The 23,512-nt window shown below is 40.1% G+C and overlaps 1 protein-coding gene across 1 annotated transcript in view; it reads right to left on the bottom strand.

The window, feature by feature from the left end:
- Nucleotides 1-23,512, bottom strand: part of LOC122814485 — a 288,085-nt gene that overhangs the window by 14,889 nt on the left and 249,684 nt on the right. The window contains 3 exon segments of the mRNA XM_044087060.1: nt 930-1,255; nt 1,257-3,879; nt 3,882-4,223. Of these exon segments, the coding sequence (XP_043942995.1) occupies nt 930-1,255; nt 1,257-3,879; nt 3,882-4,223 (3,291 nt within the window).

Raw genomic sequence — 23,512 nt, 5'->3', positions numbered from 1 at the left:
TATAAAAAACTGTTAAATCATGTACTTACAAGCATATGCAAAAAGAAAATCATCTTTGCCACTGATAGGGGGACTCAGAACCTATTCAGTACTGCTATCTGTTCAGTCAAGACAGGGCCGACACTGGCAAGAAATGGCTGTATGCTCAGTTCAGGCTCTTGCTTCAATCAGATCTGAATGATGATGAGTTCCAATCTATTGCCAGCCTCTGAGCCTTTTATAGGTTTGAATATGCCATAGGGTCAATAAGTTCAGCTGATGACACCTAGGCCAACAGTTTAATCATAAACTGTTGGCTGATGACATTCAGATCACCAGTTTGATCATGAGCTGATAGAATATTTTTAGAAAATTACAAATCATTTCTTAAGTTGTCAACAAGTCCCGTAATGTCTAGTTTTATACATTACTTCCTCCTTTCAGAGGGCAGTTAGCCCACAAACTTGTGATATAGTTCCTCTTTGAAATCCCCCACTGCCTGGTAAACATCTTTTAAGCTGACAAACAACTTTAAGGGTTAACTAAAGTTCAGTTATACCAGCATCAGTGTGCAAGGCTTGCCTTTGAAGCATAATTCTTTCAGGTGTCATGTATTTATTCAATTAGCAGCATATAACATTAAGCAGCATATCATGTATTTATTCAATTAGCATATCAATCTAACATCAAGCTCACATATATACACACAGCAGTTCAATAGCTTGAGGCATTAAAAATCAGGTAAACTGTGTGGATCCGTCACATCCTCTACTAACAGAGCTTTTGTTTTGGCCATTTCTTCTTCTGCCTTGCCCTTATAAGAACCAGTTACTAACTTAATTACAGCTGTACCCAAATTCTTCATACTTGAGAAGAGGTTCCATCTCCCATTTATTTCTTTATGTTTTTTGTTCACACCTGCTGTCATTGCAGGCTTGTAATTCCTCAGAATGCTCTCCATATCTGCCTCAATATTAATATTCTTGGGTGGAGGAACCGGGATAGAACTAGTTTCTTTATCCCACACTTCATTGAAAAAAATAATAATTGATTATCATTTAGTTTAGAGGTCTCTTGTTTGCAGTTTTTCAATAGTTCAAAAATACTCTCTTTAAGTTTTATTTTGTAACTTACTTTCAGAGTTTTGATTTCCTTAATACTTTTGTTTCTCCGGTTTGCATCTTGGCACCTGTCTGAGGCAGAAATGATCAACTCTTTTGCAAGAATTTCAATGCTATTAATAAATCTTTGTCTGTATTCTACAAGAAGCTGTGTTATTGTTAAAATACTTTTCCAGATGCTCAAGTGCAACATTTTGAGTTTCTGTAACCAGTTCAGTGAGTTCTGTTTCTAATGACCTATATATGTCAGTTTCAGAAGCTTCAATTATATTTTCAGCCCCCACTGTCCACTCCTGCACAGCTCTTCGCATCTCCCAATCCCAGTCAGCATATTCCATTGTAAGGTGATGGTAGGCCTCAGCTGCTAAGCTGTTTTTAAAACTAAATATAAAATTTTCCATTTTCACTGCATTCCACATATCATCGATCACTTTGGAGAAGTCAATAAATGTTGTCCTGAATTCACTGCAGGTCTTAATGGCTTTAAATAAGGCCTTCTTCAGATTAAATATACTTGTACTGTATCCTTTACTAACAGATGCCATAGGGCCACAACCATGCCAAAGGCCTGCAATATATCCACTGGATGTGTTAGCGTCAAAGGCCATAATATCAGTAAATTTATTAAAATTTTCCTCACATTTTTCCATTTTTGCTGCAGCTCTTGTAACTTCATCTAACTGGTCCATTAGAAGTTTGCGTGCCATCAGGTTTTGATCATGAGCAGAGATGTCACCAACGTTCTGATGAACAAACACCCAAACTGGCTTCTTTCCAATCTCTTTCATTCTGATAAAGGCATGCAGAACAATTTGCAATATATCTTTCATTTCTGCAAAATGTTCCATGGATATATTTAGCAAGGTCATATCACTTAGTCCAATCACTAATGTTGCCAGTTCATTGTCATGCTCATAAGCATCTATTAAACTCTGTAACTCAGGGGCTTTTAATCCTTCAATATCAATAATCATGAGGAAATCGTAGCCCAGCTGTGATTGTAAGCTACCTATGATTTTAATCAATTGCATAAATGCACCTTTTGTGCATCTCCCACTGCTCACGGCAAACTGCAACCCAAACATTGTGTTCAGCAAAGTCGACTTTCCAGTGCTTTGTACACCTAACACTGTCAGTACAAATGCACGTTTATCTGCTCCTACAAGTGCAGAAACTTGTTTTAGAACAGCTGTTACCCAGTGTATTGGTATGGTACCAGCATCTCCATCAAGAAGTTCCAGCAGTAAACCATCTAGCATTATTTCTGCAGCCTTATGCGCTAAAGTGTCAATAGATGGAATTCCTTGAAATGATTCAACATTTTCAGTTATTATAGTTTCATAAATCTGTCCCACTTCACGCATGAAATGTTCTAGCCCTAGTGAGGCAATACTGAGTTCATCATTTGTCTTTTTAAGTTCAATCTGGTTTTGTTCTCTTTCTGCCTGTATTTCTGTATTGATTAATGCTTCATATGTACTCTTGTACCGACATCTTAAATCAGTCATTTTTGTTCGAGATTGTGAATCTAACTTTTGCTTCAGCCACTGAAGAAAAAGTTGTCTTTCAGTCCCAGATAAATTGGCCAGACTGTGAATGAAGCTTTTCATAATTTCAGGAAGATCTTTTTGTAACAAAGACGATCTTAACTCTCTCTTTTTTCTTTCTAACTTTGTGTTATAAATTTCCACATTTCCTGAACAGTTTTTTAAACAGCTTTGCTCCTTCTCAATATCTGACAGTTTCTTGCAGGATTCACCTTGAAAGCTGAAATTGCTGCATTTGAAACATGATACATCTTCATGTTTAATAAGGGCAATACATTTTTCAGACAATTTCTTTGTAGATGTAACTTTTTTATCATCATCTTCATCTATGTGAATGTTACAATGCCGTGCCACAGAAATCATTTCCTCTAAACATAAAATATTTCCTCCGTCACACTGATCCACAGCCGACTGTAGTGTGAATTGAAGTTTTTGTGTAAACCTGCAATCATTCTCCTTGTGTTTCATAATGACATGTTTTTTGAGCAAAGAAAACTTTTTTACAAAAGTCATTAGTAAATTCTTTGAAGACTCTGATGTAACATCTGAGGTTAATACAAGATAGAGCTGTGCATTGCTTTGTGCAAAGTTTTCCTAGTACTGAAGTTTTGACTCTGTAATATCATCAAGGAACACAAAGACAGCAGACGAGACTTGTGTTAAAAATTTAACTTGTTCTGGTGCTCTTTGGCCATCACCACGGAGGTTAATTATTTGAAATGGTCGTGTGAAAACATCAATGCTTACAGAGCCACAGGGTAAGTACCATGTGACCTCTGCAAGGCCTTCAGAAATTTTCCTGGGTAAATCTCCACAGTCCATCTGGTAATGGAGAAAGATGTTCTGATATTGCTGTTTGTTGCTGAGTATGTCATTCAGTGTTTTAGACTTTGACACACTGATGTTGCCTATCCTTAGGAATGAGCAAGTTGGAAATTTCAGTGAAACCACATGTCCTTCCTGGAACCCAGTGCCACCTACAGGGTTCCACTTCTTTTTAACTGAGCGCAGTGCCCACAGAAGGAAGGTACAACTGTTGTTCCATGTAGGTAGTAAGAGTGGTAAAGCAAGTTGACATGAAGCCATTTTTACCATGAGCTCTTGCTGTAACAGAGCATCTGAACAGAGAAACACTGACACAATTAAATCTAATGGGTGTATCCAGGAAACTGTTACATTATTTTCAGATTCCAACTCCCACAGCTCATCTTTAGTGACGATACCTTTTAGCTACATTTTATATTCATTGCAGTGGAATCGGATCTCATTATTTTCCTAAGAAAATACCATGGAAGATGTTTTAGAGATTCTGGTGCACACCCTTCCAAAGATTCAGCACTAATTTCTAGAACATTCCTCAAGGAAAGCTTCATTTTACAGTAATTAATTAAATCCATTTGTATTAACACTTCATCAGCATGACTGTTCCATGTGTGCCTGTCCAAGCTGATATCACTCAGAAATTCAGATTTCTCTTTTGCTTTGTCATTATCTTGCAAACAAGTATTCCATGCAGGTGTGTTTGTTTTTTTGTCACAACAAATATTTCCATCTGCTTGGGCTGCTTCTTTTTCATCTGCAAATATAATTATGAGAATTAAGTATTTTCTTAAAGAACAATACACTTCAGTGGATTGTAATGAGAAAATACATCATAAATGTTACTCTAATTCAAAAAAGGTATTGAAACGGTACAGTTATTAAACACATTCTTGGCAGAAACATGTCACTTTGAAATGAACTAGTAATGGTAGTTTGAATAAGTATTGCTCATCTTCTAAATCATTATTAGATGACATGCAATATGTAGAGACAAAGAAGTACACAGCTATTTGTTAGCGATGTAAATGAATCTAGACAAAGTGGGAACACAACAGATTTAGCCAATGCAGTGGCTGTGTGGAGCAAACTGTGAAAGTACTCTGCAGCGCTGAGAACAGTGTGTAACTGATAGCATGGAACTTCCTTACTTTTGTTTTTTTTTTTTGTTTGTTTGTTTAGAAAAGCAAAATAAGTTTACATGCAGGAACGATGTACTGAATTAAAACAAGTATGTTTATTTTCAAGGGAGAAAAAAGGAGAATGAAATGCTTTACAAAATGCAGCTGTGACTTCCAGTAAATGATGCTGCACACCGAATGTAAAGCAAATTAAACAATGTGTACGAATCTGGAGTGCTTCTTTAGCAGAGTTGCAGAAACACTGGAAATTATAACTGATGCATGCATACATTAGCAGAAGATTTTCTTCAAGAAGCACCTTAAAAGAACTGCACCCCCAAGGGTCATTTACTGCACTGTTATAACTTGATATTACTTGTGAACCTCTGCTATCTCTGTAAAAAACAAAAACAAAAAAAAAAATCTTGCTTTTTTCCCCACTTTTCTGAGAGTTAAAAAAGTTCAGTTACAGGCTTGCTGTTCCTGAACTGTTTGAAAGTTTCTGTGAGGCCATTTTTGCTTGGGCTGAAGGAGGGTCTCTGTGTTGATCAGTGGCAGTGAATAACATTGAGCAGCTTCCCTGCCCCCCGTAGAGGTGGTTACTGACTTGAAACTGTAGTTTTATTGGCCACTAGGGGTCATTTCCAAAACTCCTTCATCTTCCTCTCTTAAAACCTAGTTGCCTTGTGGTTTGGGCATCTTTTCTGGCTTGTTGGCTGTTGGTGAAGCACCCTCCAAGAGGAAAAAACGCTGAGAGAAGAAGGGAGACACTTTTGTGATTTTAAGTATTTTTTTCTCTATTTGTTTGCTAAGTTTTTCTGCATAGCTGCCTAGCTTGAGCATTTTCTGGCTTGTTAAACTTGATCTCTGTATTAGTAGCTGTATTTAGAGCACAACCAAAAGCTGTTTGCTGAATTTCCTGTTTGCACTTAATTTTAAATCTTTTTTTCTTAAAACTTGCATATTTTCTGTCCTTGACCTAGCACTCTTGTGTGGGGTCATTTACTGCACTGTTATAACTTGATATTACTTGTGAACCTCTGCTATCTTTGTAAAAAAACAAAAACAAAAAAAAATCTTGCTTTTTCCCCACTTTTCTGAGAGTTAAAAAAGTTCAGTTACAGGCTTGCTGTTCCTGAACTGTTTGAAAGTTTCTGTGAGGCCATTTTTGCTTGGGTTGAAGGAGGGTCTCTGTGTTGATCAGTGGCAGTGAATAACATTGAGCAGCTTCCCTGCCCCCCGTAGAGGTGGTTACTGACTTGAAACTGTAGTTTTATTGGCCACTAGGGGTCATTTCCAAAACTCCTTCATCTTCCTCTCTTAAAACCTAGTTGCCTCGTGGTTTGGGTGTCTTTTCAGGCTTGTTTGCTGTTGGTGAAGCACCCTCCAAGAGGAAAAAACGCTGAGAGAAGAAGGGAGCCACTTTTGAGATTTTAAGTATTTTTTCTCTATTTATTTGCTAAGTTTTTCTGCATAGCTGCCTAGCTTGAGCATTTTCTGGCTTGTTAAACTTGATTTCTGTATTAGTAGCTGTATTTAGAGCACAACCAAAAGCTGTTTGCTGAATTTCCTGTTTGCACTTAATTTTAAATCGTTTTTTTCTTAAAACTTGCATATTTTCTGTTCTTGACCTAGCACTCTTGTGTGGGGTCATTTACTGCACTGTTATAACTTGATATTACTTGTGAACCTCTGCTATCTCTGTAAAAAACAAAACAAAAAAAATCTTGCTTTTTTCCCACTTTTCTGAGAGTTAAAAAAGTTCAGTTACAGGCTTGCTGTTCCTGAACTGTTTGAAAGTTTCTGTGAGGCCATTTTTGCTTGGGCTGAAGGAGGGTCTCTGTGTTGATCAGTGGCAGTGAATAACATTGAGCAGCTTCCCTGCCCCCGTAGAGGTGGTTACTGACTTGAAACTGTAGTTTTATTGGCCACTAGGGGTCATTTCCAAAACTCCTTCATCTTCCTCTCTTAAAACCTAGTTGCCTCATGGTTTGGGCATCTTTTCAGGCTTGTTGGCTGTTGGTGAAGCACCCTCCAAGAGAAAAAATGCTGAGAGAAGAATGGAGCCACTTTTGAGATTTTAAGTATTTTTTCTCTATTTATTTGCTAAGTTTTTCTGCATAGCTGCCTAGCTTGAGCATTTTCTGGCTTGTTAAACTTGATTTCTGTATTAGTAGCTGTATTTAGAGCACAACCAAAAGCTGTTTGCTGAATTTCCTGTTTGCACTTAATTTTAAATCGTTTTTTTCTTAAAACTTGCATATTTTCTGTCCTTGACCTAGCACTCTTGTGTGGGGTCATTTACTGCACTGTTATAACTTGATATTACTTGTGAACCTCTGCTATCTCTGTAAAAAACAAACAAAAAAAATCTTGCTTTTTCCCATTTTTCTGAGAGTTAAAAGTTCAGTTACAGGCTTGCTGTTCCTGAACTGTTTGAAAGTTTCTGTGAGGCCATTTTGCTTGGGCTGAAGGAGGGTCTCTGTGTTGATCAGTGGCAGTGAATAACATTGAGCAGCTTCCCTGACCCCCGTAGAGGTGGTTACTGACTTGAAACTGTAGTTTTATTGGCCACTAGGGGTCATTTCCAAAACTCCTTCATCTTCCTCTCTTAAAACCTAGTTGCCTCATGGTTTGGGCATCTTTTCAGGCTTGTTGGCTGTTGGTGAAGCACCCTCCAAGAGGCAAAAACGCTGAGAGAAGAAGGGAGCCACTTTTGAGATTTTAAATATTTTTCTCTGTTTATTTGCTAAGTTTTTCTGCATAGCTGCCTAGCTTGAGCATTTTCTGGCTTGTTAAACTTGATTTCTGTATTAGTAGCTGTATTTAGAGCACAACCAAAAGCTGTTTGCTGAATTTCCTGTTTGCACTTAATTTTAAATCGTTTTTTTCTTAAAACTTGCATATTTTCTGTCCTTGACCTAGCACTCTTGTGTGGGGTCATTTACTGCACTGTTATAACTTGATATTACTTGTGAACCTCTGCTATCTCTGTAAAAACAAAAACAAAAAAATCTTGCTTTTTCCCACTTTTCTGAGAGTTAAAAAGTTCAGTTACAGGCTTGCTGTTCCTGAACTGTTTGAAAGTTTCTGTGAGGCCATTTTGCTTGGGCTGAAGGAGGGTCTCTGTGTTGATCAGTGGCAGTGAATAACATTGAGCAGCTTCCCTGCCTCATAGAGGTGGTTACTGACTTGAAACTGTAGTTTTATTGGCCACTAGGGGTCATTTCCAAAACTCCTTCATCTTCCTCTCTTAAAACCTAGTTGCCTCGTGGTTTGGGCATCTTTTCAGGCTTGTTGGCTGTTGGTGAAGCACCCTCCAAGAGGAAAAACGTTGAGAGAAGAAGGAGCCACTTTTGAGATTTTAAGTATTTTTTCTCTGTTTATTTGCTAAGTTTTTCTGCATAGCTGCCTAGCTTGAGCATTTTCTGGCTTGTTAAACTTGATTTCTGTATTAGTAGCTGTATTTAGAGCACAACCAAAAGCTGTTTGCTGAATTTCCTGTTTGCACTTAATTTTAAATCGTTTTTTTCTTAAAACTTGCATATTTTCTGTCCTTGACCTAGCACTCTTGTGTGGGGTCATTTACTGCACTGTTATAACTTGATATTACATGTGAACCTCTGCTATCTCTGTAGAAAACAAAAACAAAAAAATCTTGCTTTTTCCCACTTTTCTGAGAGTTAAAAAGTTCAGTTACAGGCTTGCTGTTCCTGAACTGTTTGAAAGTTTCTGTGAGGCCATTTTGCTTGGGCTGAAGGAGGGTCTCTGTGTTGATCAGTGGCAGTGAATAACACCGAGCAGCTTCCCTGCCCCCCTAGAGGTGGTTACTGACTTGAAACTGTAGTTTTATTGGCCACTAGGGGTCATTTCCAAAACTCCTTCATCTTCCTCTCTTAACCTAGTTGCCTCGTGGTTTGGGCGTCTTTTCAGGCTTGTTGGCTGTTGGTGGAGCACCCTCCAAGAGGAAAAATGCTGAGAGAAGAAGGGAGCCACTTTTGAGATTTTAAGTATTTTTCTCTGTTTATTTGCTAAGTTTTTCTGCATAGCTGCCTAGCTTGAGCATTTTCTGGCTTGTTAAACTTGATTTCTGTATTAGTAGCTGTATTTAGAGCACAACCAAAAGCTGTTTGCTGAATTTCCTGTTTGCACTTAATTTTAAATCGTGTTTTTCTTAAAACTTGCATATTTTCTGTCCTTGACCTAGCACTCTTGTGTGGGGTCATTTACTGCAGTGTTATAACTTGATATTACTTGTGAACCTCTGCTATCTCTGTAAAAACAAAAACAAAAAAAAATCTTGCTTTTTTCCCACTTTTCTGACAGTTAAAGTTCAGTTACAGGTTTGCTCTTCCTGAACTGTTTGAAAGATTCTGTAAGGCCATTTTGCTTGGGCTGAAGGAGGGTCTCTGTGTTGATCAATGGCAGTGAATAACATTGAGCAGCTTCCCTGCCCCGTAGAGGTGGTTACTGACTTGAAACTGTAGTTTTATTGTCCGTTTTGGGTCTATTCCTGCTTCTTTCCAGCCCCTGCTATCAAGCACGCTTTAACGTGCTTTAGCTTGAATTAGCGGAGTTGCCACTAGAGCAGCATCGGGCAGCCGGTTAAACAAGGTTAAACTCTTTCTGGCTCCAGAAAGTCTGTTCTTCAATTTTTCCCTTAGAACTGCTCTGTTAGGAACCTAAACAGTTTACACCTTCACTAAAAGTGCAGCACTTGTTCCAAATAGCTTTTTCTTCTCAAAAAGCTCAGCACTTGTCTTATAAGCATATCCCTTGTCTTATAAGCATTATCTTTGCAGGTCAAGCATTCCTATATTATACAAATCTCTCACTAGCAAAACCCCCCAGGAGTGCCCACTTCCCTGCTAAGCCCACTACTTTTCTGTCTCATACCAACTCATAATTCTTTCTAGCATGTCGAAGGGTCAGATGCTAGCGTCCTCTCCTGCCCAGTTGGTAAATCTGGGAATTCTGAGACAATGTTACAATTGCCTCATGTACACGGACAACCCTCTCCTCCTCCCATGTAACACTAACACTTGTGAGAGATGCAGCTATTTAGCCAGACTGGAGGCTGAGCTCTCTCAACTCAGGACTGGCAAGAGCAGGCAGGAGGAGAAGGCAACTACACACACCACAATACCAGTCTCACATAACTCAACCACACCACTGATTCAAACACATAAACACACTAAGACATACTCGGAGGCTCTGAGTAAAAATTTACCTAAACAGCAGAGGCCTCCAAAGCAGACACCCAAGCAACTGCAAACTCAATACACCACACAAACAACACATAAACAACAAAATCAGTGTGCAAAGCAGTCACTGCCCTTAAGGCCAAATACAACACCAAACATACTTGTCATTGGTGACTCCATAGTCAGACACACTGATGTCCCGCTCACCAGACTGAGTAAGGAGAAGGTCACAGTAAGCTGCCTGTCGGGTGCTAGAATCCGCCACATAACGCAAGCACTCAGGTCTCTCAACAGCAGGTACAAGTACGACTCAGTCATTGTCCACGCTGGTGTCAACGACCTGAGACGTACCTCCTTGGACTACATGAAAAGAGACATTGAGGAGCTTTCTGATTATGTAGCCCAGGCAGGTATGACCCTGACCTTGAGCAGTATCCTACCTTCACCTAGAATGATGCCACAATACAGTGATAAGATGATCAGCTTTAATAATTGGCTTAAATTCTGGTGTCATTCAAAGGGGATCCAATGTCTGTCTGCCTGGGATGACATGCTGGACAAGTCACGCTGCTTCGCAAGGGACGTCTTGCACCTGTCACCCCTAGGCTTCCGGATATTGGCAAAGGCTCTTGCCACCCCATAGTGCCTTTTTTAGGCAAGGCTCAAATTCTAAACCTACCACCCTAGAACACAAAAAAGGAAAAAAACTAAGGGTAATGCTGCTCAATGCCGGAAGTCTCAATCTCAAGATGCACACACTCGAGGCCCTTCTCAGTATGGAGAACATCGATGTCTGTGCTGTGACAGAAACCTGGTTCAAGGCTCCTGAGAGCACCCCAGCACTATCAGGTTTCACCTCATATCATGCGTTCCGGCCCCAAAATCCGGACAACACCAAGAAAGGAGGGGGGTTGTCCATATTCATAAAGGACACCCACACCTCAAGGTTGGTGGCAACGCACGATGCATCGGAGACCATCCAGGTGCAATTAACCATAGGCAAGACTGCTCTGCAATTTGTAGCATGTTACAGGCCACCCTCTCAAACTCAGGAACCTCACATGGCCTTCCTGAAAACATTGGAGGATAAATGTATCTCCAAACACCATCATACTAGGTGACTTCAACTACCCCAATATAGACTGGGAACACTACTCAAGCCCAAACACTCTAGCCCAAAGGTTCCTGGAGTTCATAAACTCAAATGCCATGGAACAACTAGTCACCATCCCCACAAGAGGAGAAAACATACTTGATCTCATCATCATGAACATGGGATCACAATGTTCAACACCGAAGTATACCCTCACTGGTGAGATCAGATCATAAACTAATCTCGCTGGAGGTCATCATCCCGCCCCACCTGAAATAAAAAGACCACAGTGAAAACTTCTCAAAAGCCGACTTCACACTTCTAAAAACTAGTGTGGTCTCCTTTAAGGCCCCTGAGCCAGTGGTAAACATTACTCAAACCGCTGAATCACTTACAAATGCCTTCTACCAGCACCTACAGGACTGCATGGATCAGGCAATCCCAAACAAAACTAAGACTCTTTGTACCAAAGGCAAGCGTCCAGTCTGGTGGTCCCCAGCCATAAACAAGCTCTACAACAAAAGGAGGAAGCTACTACAAGATAGAGCAAAATCCTTGAAAGGTAAGACACCTTTGATCATTATAAGTAAAAAACTAAGAGCTCTCATAAAATCATCCAAGGCAAATTTTGAGAGAAAAATCGCCAAGGACTCAAAAGACAATCATAAGGCCTTCTTTAGCTATGTTAGAAACCTAGGAGGAAACTCCCAGATATGCTCAGAATTAGTTCAAAATTATGTGAAGATTACTGAACCTACACACATTGCCAACATACTGGCTGACAGGTTCAGTGCAAACTTCTCCCCTCCCCAAAAGGAGAGATATCTATACCAGAGGATTGTAGCCCCCAAACATCTCCAACGCCCAGGTGAGAACTGCTCTCTCCAAGGCAAAAACACAGCATCCATGGGACGGATGGTGTCCCCGGCGGTGTGCCCCACGAACTCAATGAGGAATTGAACCCGCAGTTAGGACAGCTGTTTAATCTTAGCCTCACCTCAGGATACGTACCCAAGGAGTGGCACACGGCGACTATGGTCCCACTTCACAAGGGCGGTGCCTCCACCGACCCTGGAAATTACCATCCCATTAGCTTGACAAGCCTTATCTGCAAAGCCATGGAGAAGATCATAATGGAACTCATAAATAAAGACATAGGGAACTTGCAGACTTTGGATCCAACCCAGTTTGGCTTTGTCAAAGGCAGATCATGCCTTTTAAACTTGGTTGACTTTTTCGAGACAGTCACCAAGGCCATTGATGAGGGAAAGGCAGTCCATACAGCCTACCTCGTCCTGGCAAAGGCCTTCGACACAATACCCCACTCAGGTATTGTAGAAAAACTCATCAGCTTTAATGTAAACCCATACATCACAAGATGGGTTGCAAACTGGCTAAGTGACAGAACCCACAGGGTCAGAGTTGCTGGAGCCATGTCAGACTCAAAGCCTGTCACAAGTGGTGTCCCACAGGGCTCAGTCCTGGGTCCACTCTTGTTCGGCATCTACTTTTCTGAAGTACAAGCAAACACAGGAGGGTTATGGCTGACAAAGTTTGCAGATGACTGCAAACTGGGCGCCATAGTCGAAAACACATCTGACACAGATATCCTTCAGAAGGGCCTCACAGAAACGGATAACTGGTGCCAGAGCCATGACCTAAAGTTAAACGCCAAGAAATGCATAGTCATACCCTTCGGGAAAAACAAGGTTACCCCTAGCTACCATATAGGTGGCAATCCACTGAGCACAGAAGAAGTCATCAGGGATCTGGGGACCCAGGTTGACAGTAGCCTTTTGTTTGACACTCATGTTGCTAAAGTAGTTAGGAAAACCTTCTACATTGCCCACCTGATCATGAAGGGATTCACATCTAGATCAAGGGAGGTCATCGTCCCCTGTACTCATCACTCATTAGACCTATGATTGAGTACAATGCCCAATTCGAATGTATCTGACCCGACACCTGCAGCAGCTGGAAAGGCCCCAAAAGTTCCTCACCAAAAGGATAAAGGGTCTCAAAAATATGTCTTATGCTGCCCGACTGAAAGAACTCCAGCTCTATTCAGTCTCATACCGCTTGCTCAGAGGTGACCTGTGCCTGACATATAAGGCCATGTCAAACCCAGATTTGATGAATATGCTTCACATCAAAAATCTAGATCCCTCAGAACCACAAGGGCGGGAGACTTAAACCTTGACACGGTTATTAATAGAACGTGCTGGAGGGACAGATTCATCACCCAGAGACTCCCTATGCTGTGGAACAAAATCCCGGTACATGTGAGGCAGAGCACCTCGCTGGCCTTGTTCAAGAGGAATCTTGACCAATGGATGGGAGATCGCAGATATACCCCAGGGATTACTTCAGTGTCACTGCTTGACAGAGGCACAGCAAAATAATAGGCATAGTTTTATTCAAACTAAAGGGGTGGCGAAAGCCACATAACTATGGGCTAGGCTTATAAATGCCCTTGGGCAGATAGCCTAGTATGAACCTATGAACCTATAAAACAAATGAAATGGCTGTACAAACAGGAAGCTTGCATTCAAAATGTAAATCAAGTTGGAAACAGAAGTGTGAAAAGCTCAGCCTGCAGCTTTTCAGAGCTAATTATGTATTTCCTGTGCTTTTCCTTCTGAACAGGGCGTTGGACGGGACGCAGTTCGAAATAGAGCTGCAGGGAACCTGCCCACCTCACTTACTTTCTGTGCAAACACAGGATGGACCTAGGGTAGTAGTTAATGTGCCTTTTCTTTTCTCGGATAAGCCTTTACTGCAAAGATCAACATTATATTAAGTTTGTGCAGGTTGAAGTAAAGTGTAAAGGTCGTTTTAAAGAATTAATCAGCGGTGCAGCAAGTTCAGCCAGAAGTGAACCCACGTCTTTCCTCAGGAAAAGTGGGTGCTGGTGGTCACGAAGATGGCAAGTAAGCTCCCTAACCATGAGAAGATGACCATTCGTGCTGATGGAGAGGATCTCAGTTACAGTGATGAGATGTTGCGCTGCCCCCTCTGTGCTAACATTTTTCAGGTCCCGGTTACGCTGGAGTGTGGCCACAACTTCTGCTTGGAGTGTGTGGAGAAGTTCTGGGACACAGAGGATACCTGCTGTCCACGGTGTAGAAAGAAGTGCCCAGACATGCAGGTCACCGTTAATCGGGTGCTGCGTAAAGCGGTAAGTGAAGCCCTGGGTTCGAATCCACTTGTCAATGTCGGGACTTCAGTATCGGGACACTCAGACAACCCTCTCACCGGGACTACCGACATCACACGGGCTGAAGAAACACTGCCGGGTGACAACAGGCACAAGGTAATAAATCACTTATAAGAGAACAGCAGTAGCTAGGACTTTATTCCTCACCCGGTCATCCTATTTTCATGCACATTCCCTTTGTAACATTTGCATTTAAACGTTTAAACATCTATTTACTAAGACAGATTTCATCATACCACTGTAATGATGTTCTGTGGTGGGTTTTGCGAACACTTTGCTGGTGAGTAAACTTACCCCAAAGCCACATTTACCAACATATTGCCAGTGAGCACCACGTCTTCCCCAAGGGAAAGTGGGTGCTAGCAGTCCAGGAGGACAAAGACCCCAAGTCAGGAAATTTCACAAATTTTACTTTAATTGACTTGCAGCGTTAATCGGAGTAGATAACTGATTCAGTGTGCATTTTCTGAAATAATGAAAAATGTCTGCCAGTACTGTAATCCTGAATTATGTCATGCAAAACAAAATTTATAATAGTGGCAGGGACACACAAAATCGGGAACTTTCTGCAACACTACGTGCGAGAGGTATGTTTGCACGTTTTTTCTAATAATCCAGGGCATTTTAACAACGAATGTCCCTCCTGGTGCAGCCAGTGGGTAACACGTTGTGGGTACGAAATACAACCCCCCCCCCCTTAAACTCCCGCTAGGAGTGGCTAAACAGTAAATTCATCCTCGGTGTTGCCCTCCCTCGTGGAAAGAGGAATAAGTAAAGGAATTGATAAATGTCAATAAATAAATACATTTGTGGTAGGTACGCTAAGAATGATGCAGCTGTTCAACAACCCAGTAGTAAGAATGTTACCGGATGCAGATTCTGAACTAAAAAAAATCAGCTTTGTTAAGCAATGTTATTTTGCATGCTGCCCAGTGTACGGTTTGAAGACCACTTACACAGTTTACAATATACTTATGCTTTAAACGTTTATTAATAAACATCTAACACAAACGACAACAAAATATAAATTGCGCTTTAAATAACAGATAACGTAGTAAATCGTCTATGAGATACCTCATACATCTCAACTTGAGGAAAGAATCAGGGGCAAAAACTTTAAGAATACAGAAACAAAAATAGGAGCACGTTATTACTTAACGCGTACAAACTTAGAAAGCTGCTATAATAAGTGGCTTTGGGTTAGTATGCATTTCTTAAAGGATATGAATTCTCAAACTGTCTACCACTTTTTACTAACTGTAGTCCTCGGCGAATTACCCGAAACCCGCAGACTTTACAAAGATCCTACCAAATGACGCAAAACGTGGCCATTCTACAAAATCTTGGGCAGGTGAAAAATATGTCCTATGTGCACATATGATACAATGAAAAACAGTAGATTACACAACACCAGTCAGCAACCTGGAAATCTCATAAAGTACGGTAATCCAGAAGCATGTTAACATGCCTTTTCTGAAGGAAATGCCGTCTGAAACTCAAATGTATGTTATTATTTAATGACGTTAATCTTCAGTACTTTACCAGCACTCACAAAATATACGAGAAGCAGACCATATGATTAGTAGTTATTGTTATTCATGTAACATTTGGCAGGTTACTTATTCAGGCATAACGGGAGCACTCAGTGTCACTCAAATGTGCGCTGACCTGCCAATCAATGTGGACACGCCCTAACCTGCGCAGTACCGCCCGCGAGGTACTAGCAAATCCCACCCCGAACACGCCTTCAGCCCAAGCCCGCATGAATATTTATTTTGCTCCTTAGCTTTTAGTCAAATGTTACATTCTCAATGTTAGAGAATTGTATGAATTGCAGAAGTATATATGTGGAGATTACCTGCTATGCTTTATATGCATTGTGGACTCGTTCGCTTTGCTTCTGTTTCATTTTTGGAGTGAAAGTGTTCATGGTATATCATATAGACAGCAATCAGAGGTACAGTCAGGCAGAGCTGCATAGTAAGTTGGAAAGTTGCTGGATCTGCAAAAGTGTGTGTGTGTGTGGGGGGGGGGGGGGGGGGAGGGGGGGTATGGTGCTGGCACCCATATGAGTAAGTCATAAGGGGCTCCTGTCAGGTACCTCTCAACCACTTACAGCAAGAAGTCTGGACACAAACTTACAAACAGCTTTTTTTTTCCTGAAGGGTATGAAGTTTGAAACTCTAATGGCTGCCATTATTTTCTGAAATTAGTGAGCGGTGATTTGCCAGAAACGACAAATTTATGAGAAACAGACCAAAACTCTGGACATTCTGCGAAAATCTGGGCAGTTGAGAGGCATATATGCTTCCAAAGCATACCTCTCAGCCTGTTATGGCAAAAAAATCTGGACAAAGCCATCAGCAATGGGGGGGGGGGGGGGGGGGCAAAGGCCTGAATATAGTGACACATTTTAAATATTGTTCTTACAAACTTAGAAAAGGGTATGAATTTTTTTGAAGATTATGAAGTCTGAAACTGGAATGTCTGTCATTCTCTGACTTCAACACTCAAAAGATTTGGCAGAAAAACCACAATTTTATGAAAAATAAATCGAAAATATGTGGCCAAAATATGGACATTCTGCAAAAATCTGTAGAGTTAAGCGGTATGTTACAAGGTAAGCAGGGAAACATACATACTACTTTTACCTTTGTCTAATATTTACTAAATATTACACTGGTGTCCAGTTTATTATTAAACAGGTGCAATTAGGAGCTAAACTACCTGTCACAATCATATAAAGTGCAGTAAACAGTTTTAAACAAATGCAAGTCATAAATAAGAATAGGACACAGTCTATGCCATCACATGTGGACGGATGTTGCATAAATTAAAATGCACTAGGACCAAGGCTCTTAGCTTCTTACATCCAGAATCTGAGAGAAATTCAAAAATAATCAAGGACTATAAGAAACACTTTTTTTAAACATTAATACTGTTTCATAGTTTCATCAAGATAATAACAGAAAGAGAATTAGCATTCATTTTCTGAAGTGAAAAAGGTATATAATTATTATGTGTGTATGTTTTTAAATAAGTCTAATCCATCTCCTTTTCTATCAAAATTGCCAGTTTTTCGAGGGATTAGGAAGGGGTGGCACAGTGGTTCAGCAGATAGAGTTGTTACAATTCTCGGCTCGGGTGCCCTCTATGCAGAGTCTGCATGTCTTTCCTGTGTTTGCACGGGTTTCCTCTGGCTGCTCCAGTTTCCTCCCACATTCCAAAGACATGAAGTAGTTAGAAGGTGGACTGGATACTCTAAACCGGCCATGGGTGTGAGTGTGCATTGTGGAAGAACAGCTTTGCCAGGTCTGGCCATCAGGCAGTGTGAACCTTGGATATAGATGATTGACACTGGTGAAGTGACACCCTGACCCAATGTGAAAAAATGGGAAAAGGGGTTTGGGATGGATGGGAGGGACAGAACAAAATTCTGAACCAAAATCGTGGACATCCTTGAAAATCAGGAACAATTCAGTGGTATGTATTATGATATTAATTCAGATATGTTTCACTAATATAGACAAAAGTAACATTAGGCCAAATCAGCTGTTATGATATTTATCATTATCAGCACTGAACACTCCAGAAATCTTGTCAACTTGCTGAAAGAATTTTTTCACTACTATTATAAAAAAAAAATCCTCTCCCCGCTCTCATCGGTATGTATTTCAGACGTTTAGTTCTGTGTTGGGTGGGTTGGCGGGATTTGCTATGATGCATCCCAGGGGGTTTACTCTTTCCCACAACTGCCTTTTTTAATTGGGTCTCCCCCAACCAGTCATCCACCATTAATGCCTGCAAATCTGCAGCAACTGCCTCTGTCAATTCAGACAGCAAGCTTTAAATATAAGCATACTGCACACAAACAGGAAAGGTTGGTTTGAAAAATATGCTGGGCAGACACCTTGACCAGATTTAAAGAATCATCTCAGTGGTTATCATTTATTTTTATTTATTTCACTGGAGACTCCCGCAGACTTGTTGAATGGTCTAAGTGGGGCAGAAGTAGAAGAATAAATCTTGGAACTATTTGCAAACTCTCAGCAGACAGCAGTCAGTGTTTATTACTTTATCTGATATATTCACAAAAATTTTTTTTCCTGAGTTTTTGGTTTTACCTAATAGCTCTCTAAAATACCACATGGCAAAATATTGGCAGCTTAGCGTAAAGAAGTGAAGAATAAGGAAAACATTTATTGACTCTTGGGACAGTGTTGCTGTCTTTGAACTACAAGCAACTACAGTGCAATGTTTTATTTTAAAGCTTTTGTGACTCATTGCTACAGTTACATCAAACATGGTGTGGCATTCTGTTAAATGGTTCATATACAAATTTTAATTAGTTTAGTTCTATGTATCCAAATAAATTAGTGGCATTTATTCCCCTCCTCCAGTCACCATCTTTATGTAGTTTGCAGGTTCTCAGCATGTCTGTGTCAGTTTTATTTTGGTATTGTAGTGTTCTCTATTCCATGAAAATATGCTGGTTGATTGCCAAGTCTACATTACCTATGAAGTCACACTTCAAGGTGTTCTTGTGGCACTTATTTAACCTTTTGTTTCTGAAAAAGGTCTTTGAAGGACTTTTCCCCTTATTTAGCTTACTAAAACTACAGTCAGTTAAACATTTTTATTTATTTTTTTTATTTATTTTACATTTGTTGACCGGGCTAGTCTAGCTGGATATATGTCCATTTTTAGTAGAGGACTGGGGAGAAAAGTTCCACATTAGTTATATAGCAAATAAAGCCCATAAGCTCCACATTAGGTATATAGTAAATAATGTACATAAGAATATAAGACATCAGAGGATAGTGTCAAAAGTGGTTATAAAAACACCCTTATAGATAGGCCTATGTTTAAATTACATGAGAAAAAAATTAAACATAGTAGACAAAGAGCTAACTATTTACAAAGATCAATACAGGACTATATTCAAACAGTTTAAGTACAGAAGTTTAACACAGAAACTTAATAAAATTAGAAAAAAAAAGTTAATAGAGACAAGTGAGATTCAGCTGGGATTAGTACATAGGCATAGGCATTGTGAGTTAAGGAAGGTTTTTAATTGCTTTTTGAAAAGTGGAGTAGATGTGAGGGACGTCACTTTACTAGGAAGCTTATTCCAATAATTTCCAATAGAGTTAGTAAATAGACAATTGCCAGATTTGTTGTTGGATTTAAGGGTTGCAACTAGTAGCTTATTTGCTGAGCATAGGGTACTCAGATTTTTATATGGGTTGATCAGGTTAGAGAGAATGGGAATATTTGTAGGATGCCATAAGATTTTGTGGGTGATAGTTAATTGTTGAAAAAGCAGCTGGTTTTGGAGTTCCAGCCATCCTAGATGTTTTAGGTTTTGACAGTGGTGAGTATGGAAAGGGGATCCGGTGGCGAATCTAACAATGTTATTGTAAGATGTGGCCAGCTTATTTAGATTGTATTTGGATAGATTAGTATAATATGGGAGGTGTAGAGAAGGGTGGATAGTAGGTGTGTTTGGGCAATAGTAGTCCTGGCTGTAGGTGTAAGGAAGGGTTTTAGCCTGTAGAGTGAACCAAGCTTTCTATTTACTGATTTGATGGTAAGGTTAATGTGAGTGTCAAAGTTGGGATTATGGTCAATTGTTACACCTAATAGTTTGGTAGTTGTGTCAGGTGCTATTACAGTGCCGTTGTTTGATATAACTGTAAAATCTATGGAGGGAGACTTCAGGGTAGGGGTGAATAGTAAAAGTTTTTTTTTTTTTTTTTGGTTAAGGAGGAGACAGCATTTGGAGAACCAGTTTTCAACTAAGGTAAACATTTTTTGCGTGTTAAACTGGAGTTCAGCAGTAGATGCTGTGGTGCAGATTAATGTTGAGTCATCAGCATATTGAATACAGGTGGTTTGGGGTAGGGATGTTTTCAGGTCATAGATAAAAATAGAAAAGAGGAGGGGCCCCAGAGTAGAGTCTTGTGGGACTCCAAGGGAGATAGGGAGTAGAGTGGATAGGTTGTTGTCCCAGAAGACTGCTTGTTGTCTATTTCCTAGATAGGATTTAAACCATTTGACAGCCTGAGTGTGAACTGAAAGTGAAGTAAGTGTATCTAACATTAAATGATGATTTACCATGTCAAAGGCTGTGGAGAGGTCTAGAAAGAGAGCAGAGGAGAGCAAGTTGTTGTTTCGATTTTTATTAATAGAGTCAGAAAAGGATAGGAGTGCAGTTCTAGTACTATAAAAAGGCCTAAAGCCATGCTGGCAGTCAGCTAAAAGATTGTTTTTGAGGAGATGATCAAGAAGTTGCTGGTGAATGCACTTCTCCATGATTTTAGCCAAAGGAGAAAGTAGAGCTATAGGACGGAAGTTAGTGAGTTCAGTTGAGTTACCTCCCTTATGTAGAGGGATAATATGTGAAACCTTCCAAAGGATTGCTATATAGCCTTCTGTGATAGTTCTGTTAATTAAGGTAGAGATGGGGTAGGCAAGTACTCTAGCAGCATTTTGCAGAAATTCAGCTGGAAGGAGGTCAGCAGAGGGGGTACATGGTTTTAGTTTATGAAGCTGGGAATGGATGAGAGAGGTAGGTACAGGTTGTAGTTTTAGGACATAGGTGTGTTGGTTTGAGAGAAAGTATTTGAGATGCTGGCTGGAGATAAAGTACTTGCTAGTGATTGGACTAATTTGGCTGGGAAATTTCTGAGTCAAGTTAGCTAGAGTAGGAGTTTTGGAGTGCCCTGGGTGGAGTAGGCTGTTTATACCTGACCAGAATTTTTGTGGGCTTTTATGTTGTGCTTTCTGGAGTTTGATAGTAGTTCTTTTTGTCTTGGGAGTATTGATTTTTTGTGGCATTTTTCAGGTGTCTAAAGATTTCATGATCAGATGGGTTTTTAGTATTTCTCCATTTAGACCAGATTCTATTTCTTTGAAGTATTTTTTGCCTTGTCTCCTTAGTGAGCCAAGGTGCAGGTTTGTTCTTAGTTCTGACTGTCCTAGAGGGGGCATGGTGTTCTAGGATTTGTAGAAATTTATTGTTAAAATAAGAGGCAGCTTTGTCAAACGGTAGGTATTTAAGGGGTGACCAATTACAGTCTTTAAGTTCGGCGTGGAAGCTTGCTGAGTTGATTTTTTTTATTACGGATAGTTCTGTCGATTGTTTGGTTAGGTATAGTGTTTTTGTCTGGTAATAAAGGTAAGAGAATGGTCACTGATATCATCAGGCAGTATGCCTGTTTTATAGGCGAGGGGGTTACTATTAACTAGTATCCAGTCTAAGATGGCTTGCTTGGTTTGTGGATTCTGGTGGGGGAGTTAATGGTTTGATCGAAGCCATACAGGTTTATGTGAGTGGTTGGTTGTGCTGAGCTACAACAGTTCCAGTCAATCTTAAAATCTCCAAGGAGTATGGTTTCTTGTGGGAGGGATGTGGATAGCCAGTTGAGGACATTTTCAAGAGTATTAATGTTGTTTCCTGGCGGGATGTAGGAGCAAATTATATGTAATGATTTGTTAGCATTTAGCTGTAGGTTAGAGATTAGGATTTCAGTGTTAATGGAAGAGGGAGGTTGAATATTTAGTGGTGTAACCTGTAATTGATATTTATATAGTATTGCTACCCCACCACCCTTTTTATTTAGACAGTCATATCTCAGGATGTTATAACCTGGTGGGATTATATCATTGTCCTTAGTTACTGGTTTGAGCCACGTTTCTGTGAGACATAGGATATCAGAAGTGTGAACGTGCAGCAGGGCATGAAGTAGGAGTATTTTATTATTTAAGCTACGTATATTAAGGTGGCCTATGAGGAGGGAGTTATTGGCACTAGTGAATATATGAGATGTAATGGGTTGGTCAGAATGAGGAGCAGAGATAGTATTGTTTGGGCCAGGATTGGGATGAATATCTCCATGTAGTAATGGGTTGTAGAGGGCTATAAAGGTGTTTCAAGAGTTTAACAAAGATAGGGATTTGTTTTCTAGTGTGAGAATACTTAATATGAGTTATTCTATGAAATTGTGGATGAAGGTAGAAAAATGAGTATGTTATGTCAAAGTGGGTTTGTAAGGTTAGAGGATTAAATTAAGTTGTTTGTTTTAAGGTGGAATGAAATCTTGTAAGGCTAAGATGTTCATAGGTAAGGTAGTGGGATAAGAATAGAGGAGTAAGAATAGTAAGAGTGAGAAGGCTGTAAGAGAGGCAAGGCCTGCCTACAATAGGCATGGTTGGGACAAAGGGGAGATAAAAGCTGGGAGATATAAGATACGAGAGGAGGTAAAAGGGTGGAGTTGTTAAAAGGAAAAATAATGAGGTAGATGGAGATAACAGGTGATTGGCTAGGTAAGTTAAAGAGGTAGTGAGAGCTATTGGATAATAGAGGATGGAGGTGTAGCTTGGGTAGTATAAGGTTAAGTGCACTGGGGGTGGGTGAAATTTGGGGGTGGGGTAGGGGAGCGGAGTGAGCCCTCAGGGCAAATGGAGCAGGTTGGAGCAAGTGAGGAATAGTGACAGAAACAATCAATGAAACAGCTGAATACAGCTAACTTCTTAGCAGTGCTAGGTAAGAGAGGAGTACTAGTATATGTGTACAACAACAAGGACTAAAAGTCTGTAGGAGGAGACTGAGGAAAGGGGAAAAGGACTACAGCAAGAACAGGTAACTAGCAAGATCATACAATATTACAGAGTGGATAAGGAGATAGAGGTAAGGAATATTTCTAAGCCTAAAAAGGAGCCTAGGGAAGGGAGCCATCCAGTGGCCAAATGCGAAAGTACAATTGAAAGTATTTAGGAAGAGGCAGAAGACAGAGGACAGAGCTGGTCAATACAGGTCAGGAGAGGCTAATGCTATGAAGAGTAAAAGGGAGGTAAAGACTGCTGGGTACCTGGTACAGGTGGAGACAATACAAATTCTAAACTGTAAAAAATGTCTAGGTTTTTGTTACAGTACAACTTCACAGCTAAGAAGAGAGGTCAGACATACTTCCACTGATGTATTGGATGGAGGGGATTTTGAGAAAAAGACAACAGCTTCCTTTAGGTTGTAGATTTGATAGTTGACTTTGTGGTGACAGGTCCTTGCATGATAGACTGGTAGAATACACAGGCATTATAGCAGGATAGGAGTTAAAAAGCTAGGTGGGTTAGGGAGATAAGAAGAAAGTAGCAGATTAAAAAATGGACAGTGAAAAGATTATAACATTAAATACAACTGAGGTAGAGGGGCAGATAAACAATAATGAACACACCTTACATAAGCATTCCTACGTAGTAAATGAAAGAACAAGAAGGTGCACCATATGCTGCAAAATGTGAATAAAATCTTCTCCTTGATATAGTAAAAACACATTTATTGTATAAAACAATAAAACAGCTGCAAAGTAAGCGCTTTCGCGTTGTAACAAACGCTTCATCAGACATAGA

This window comes from Protopterus annectens, chromosome 10.part0 (genome assembly GCF_019279795.1).
Source record: "Protopterus annectens isolate FY-2018-M chromosome 10.part0, PAN1.0, whole genome shotgun sequence".
NCBI lineage: Eukaryota > Metazoa > Chordata > Ceratodontiformes > Protopteridae > Protopterus > Protopterus annectens.
Note: the sequence above shows the minus strand (reverse complement) of the source record. Positions and strands in the feature narration are given on the sequence as shown.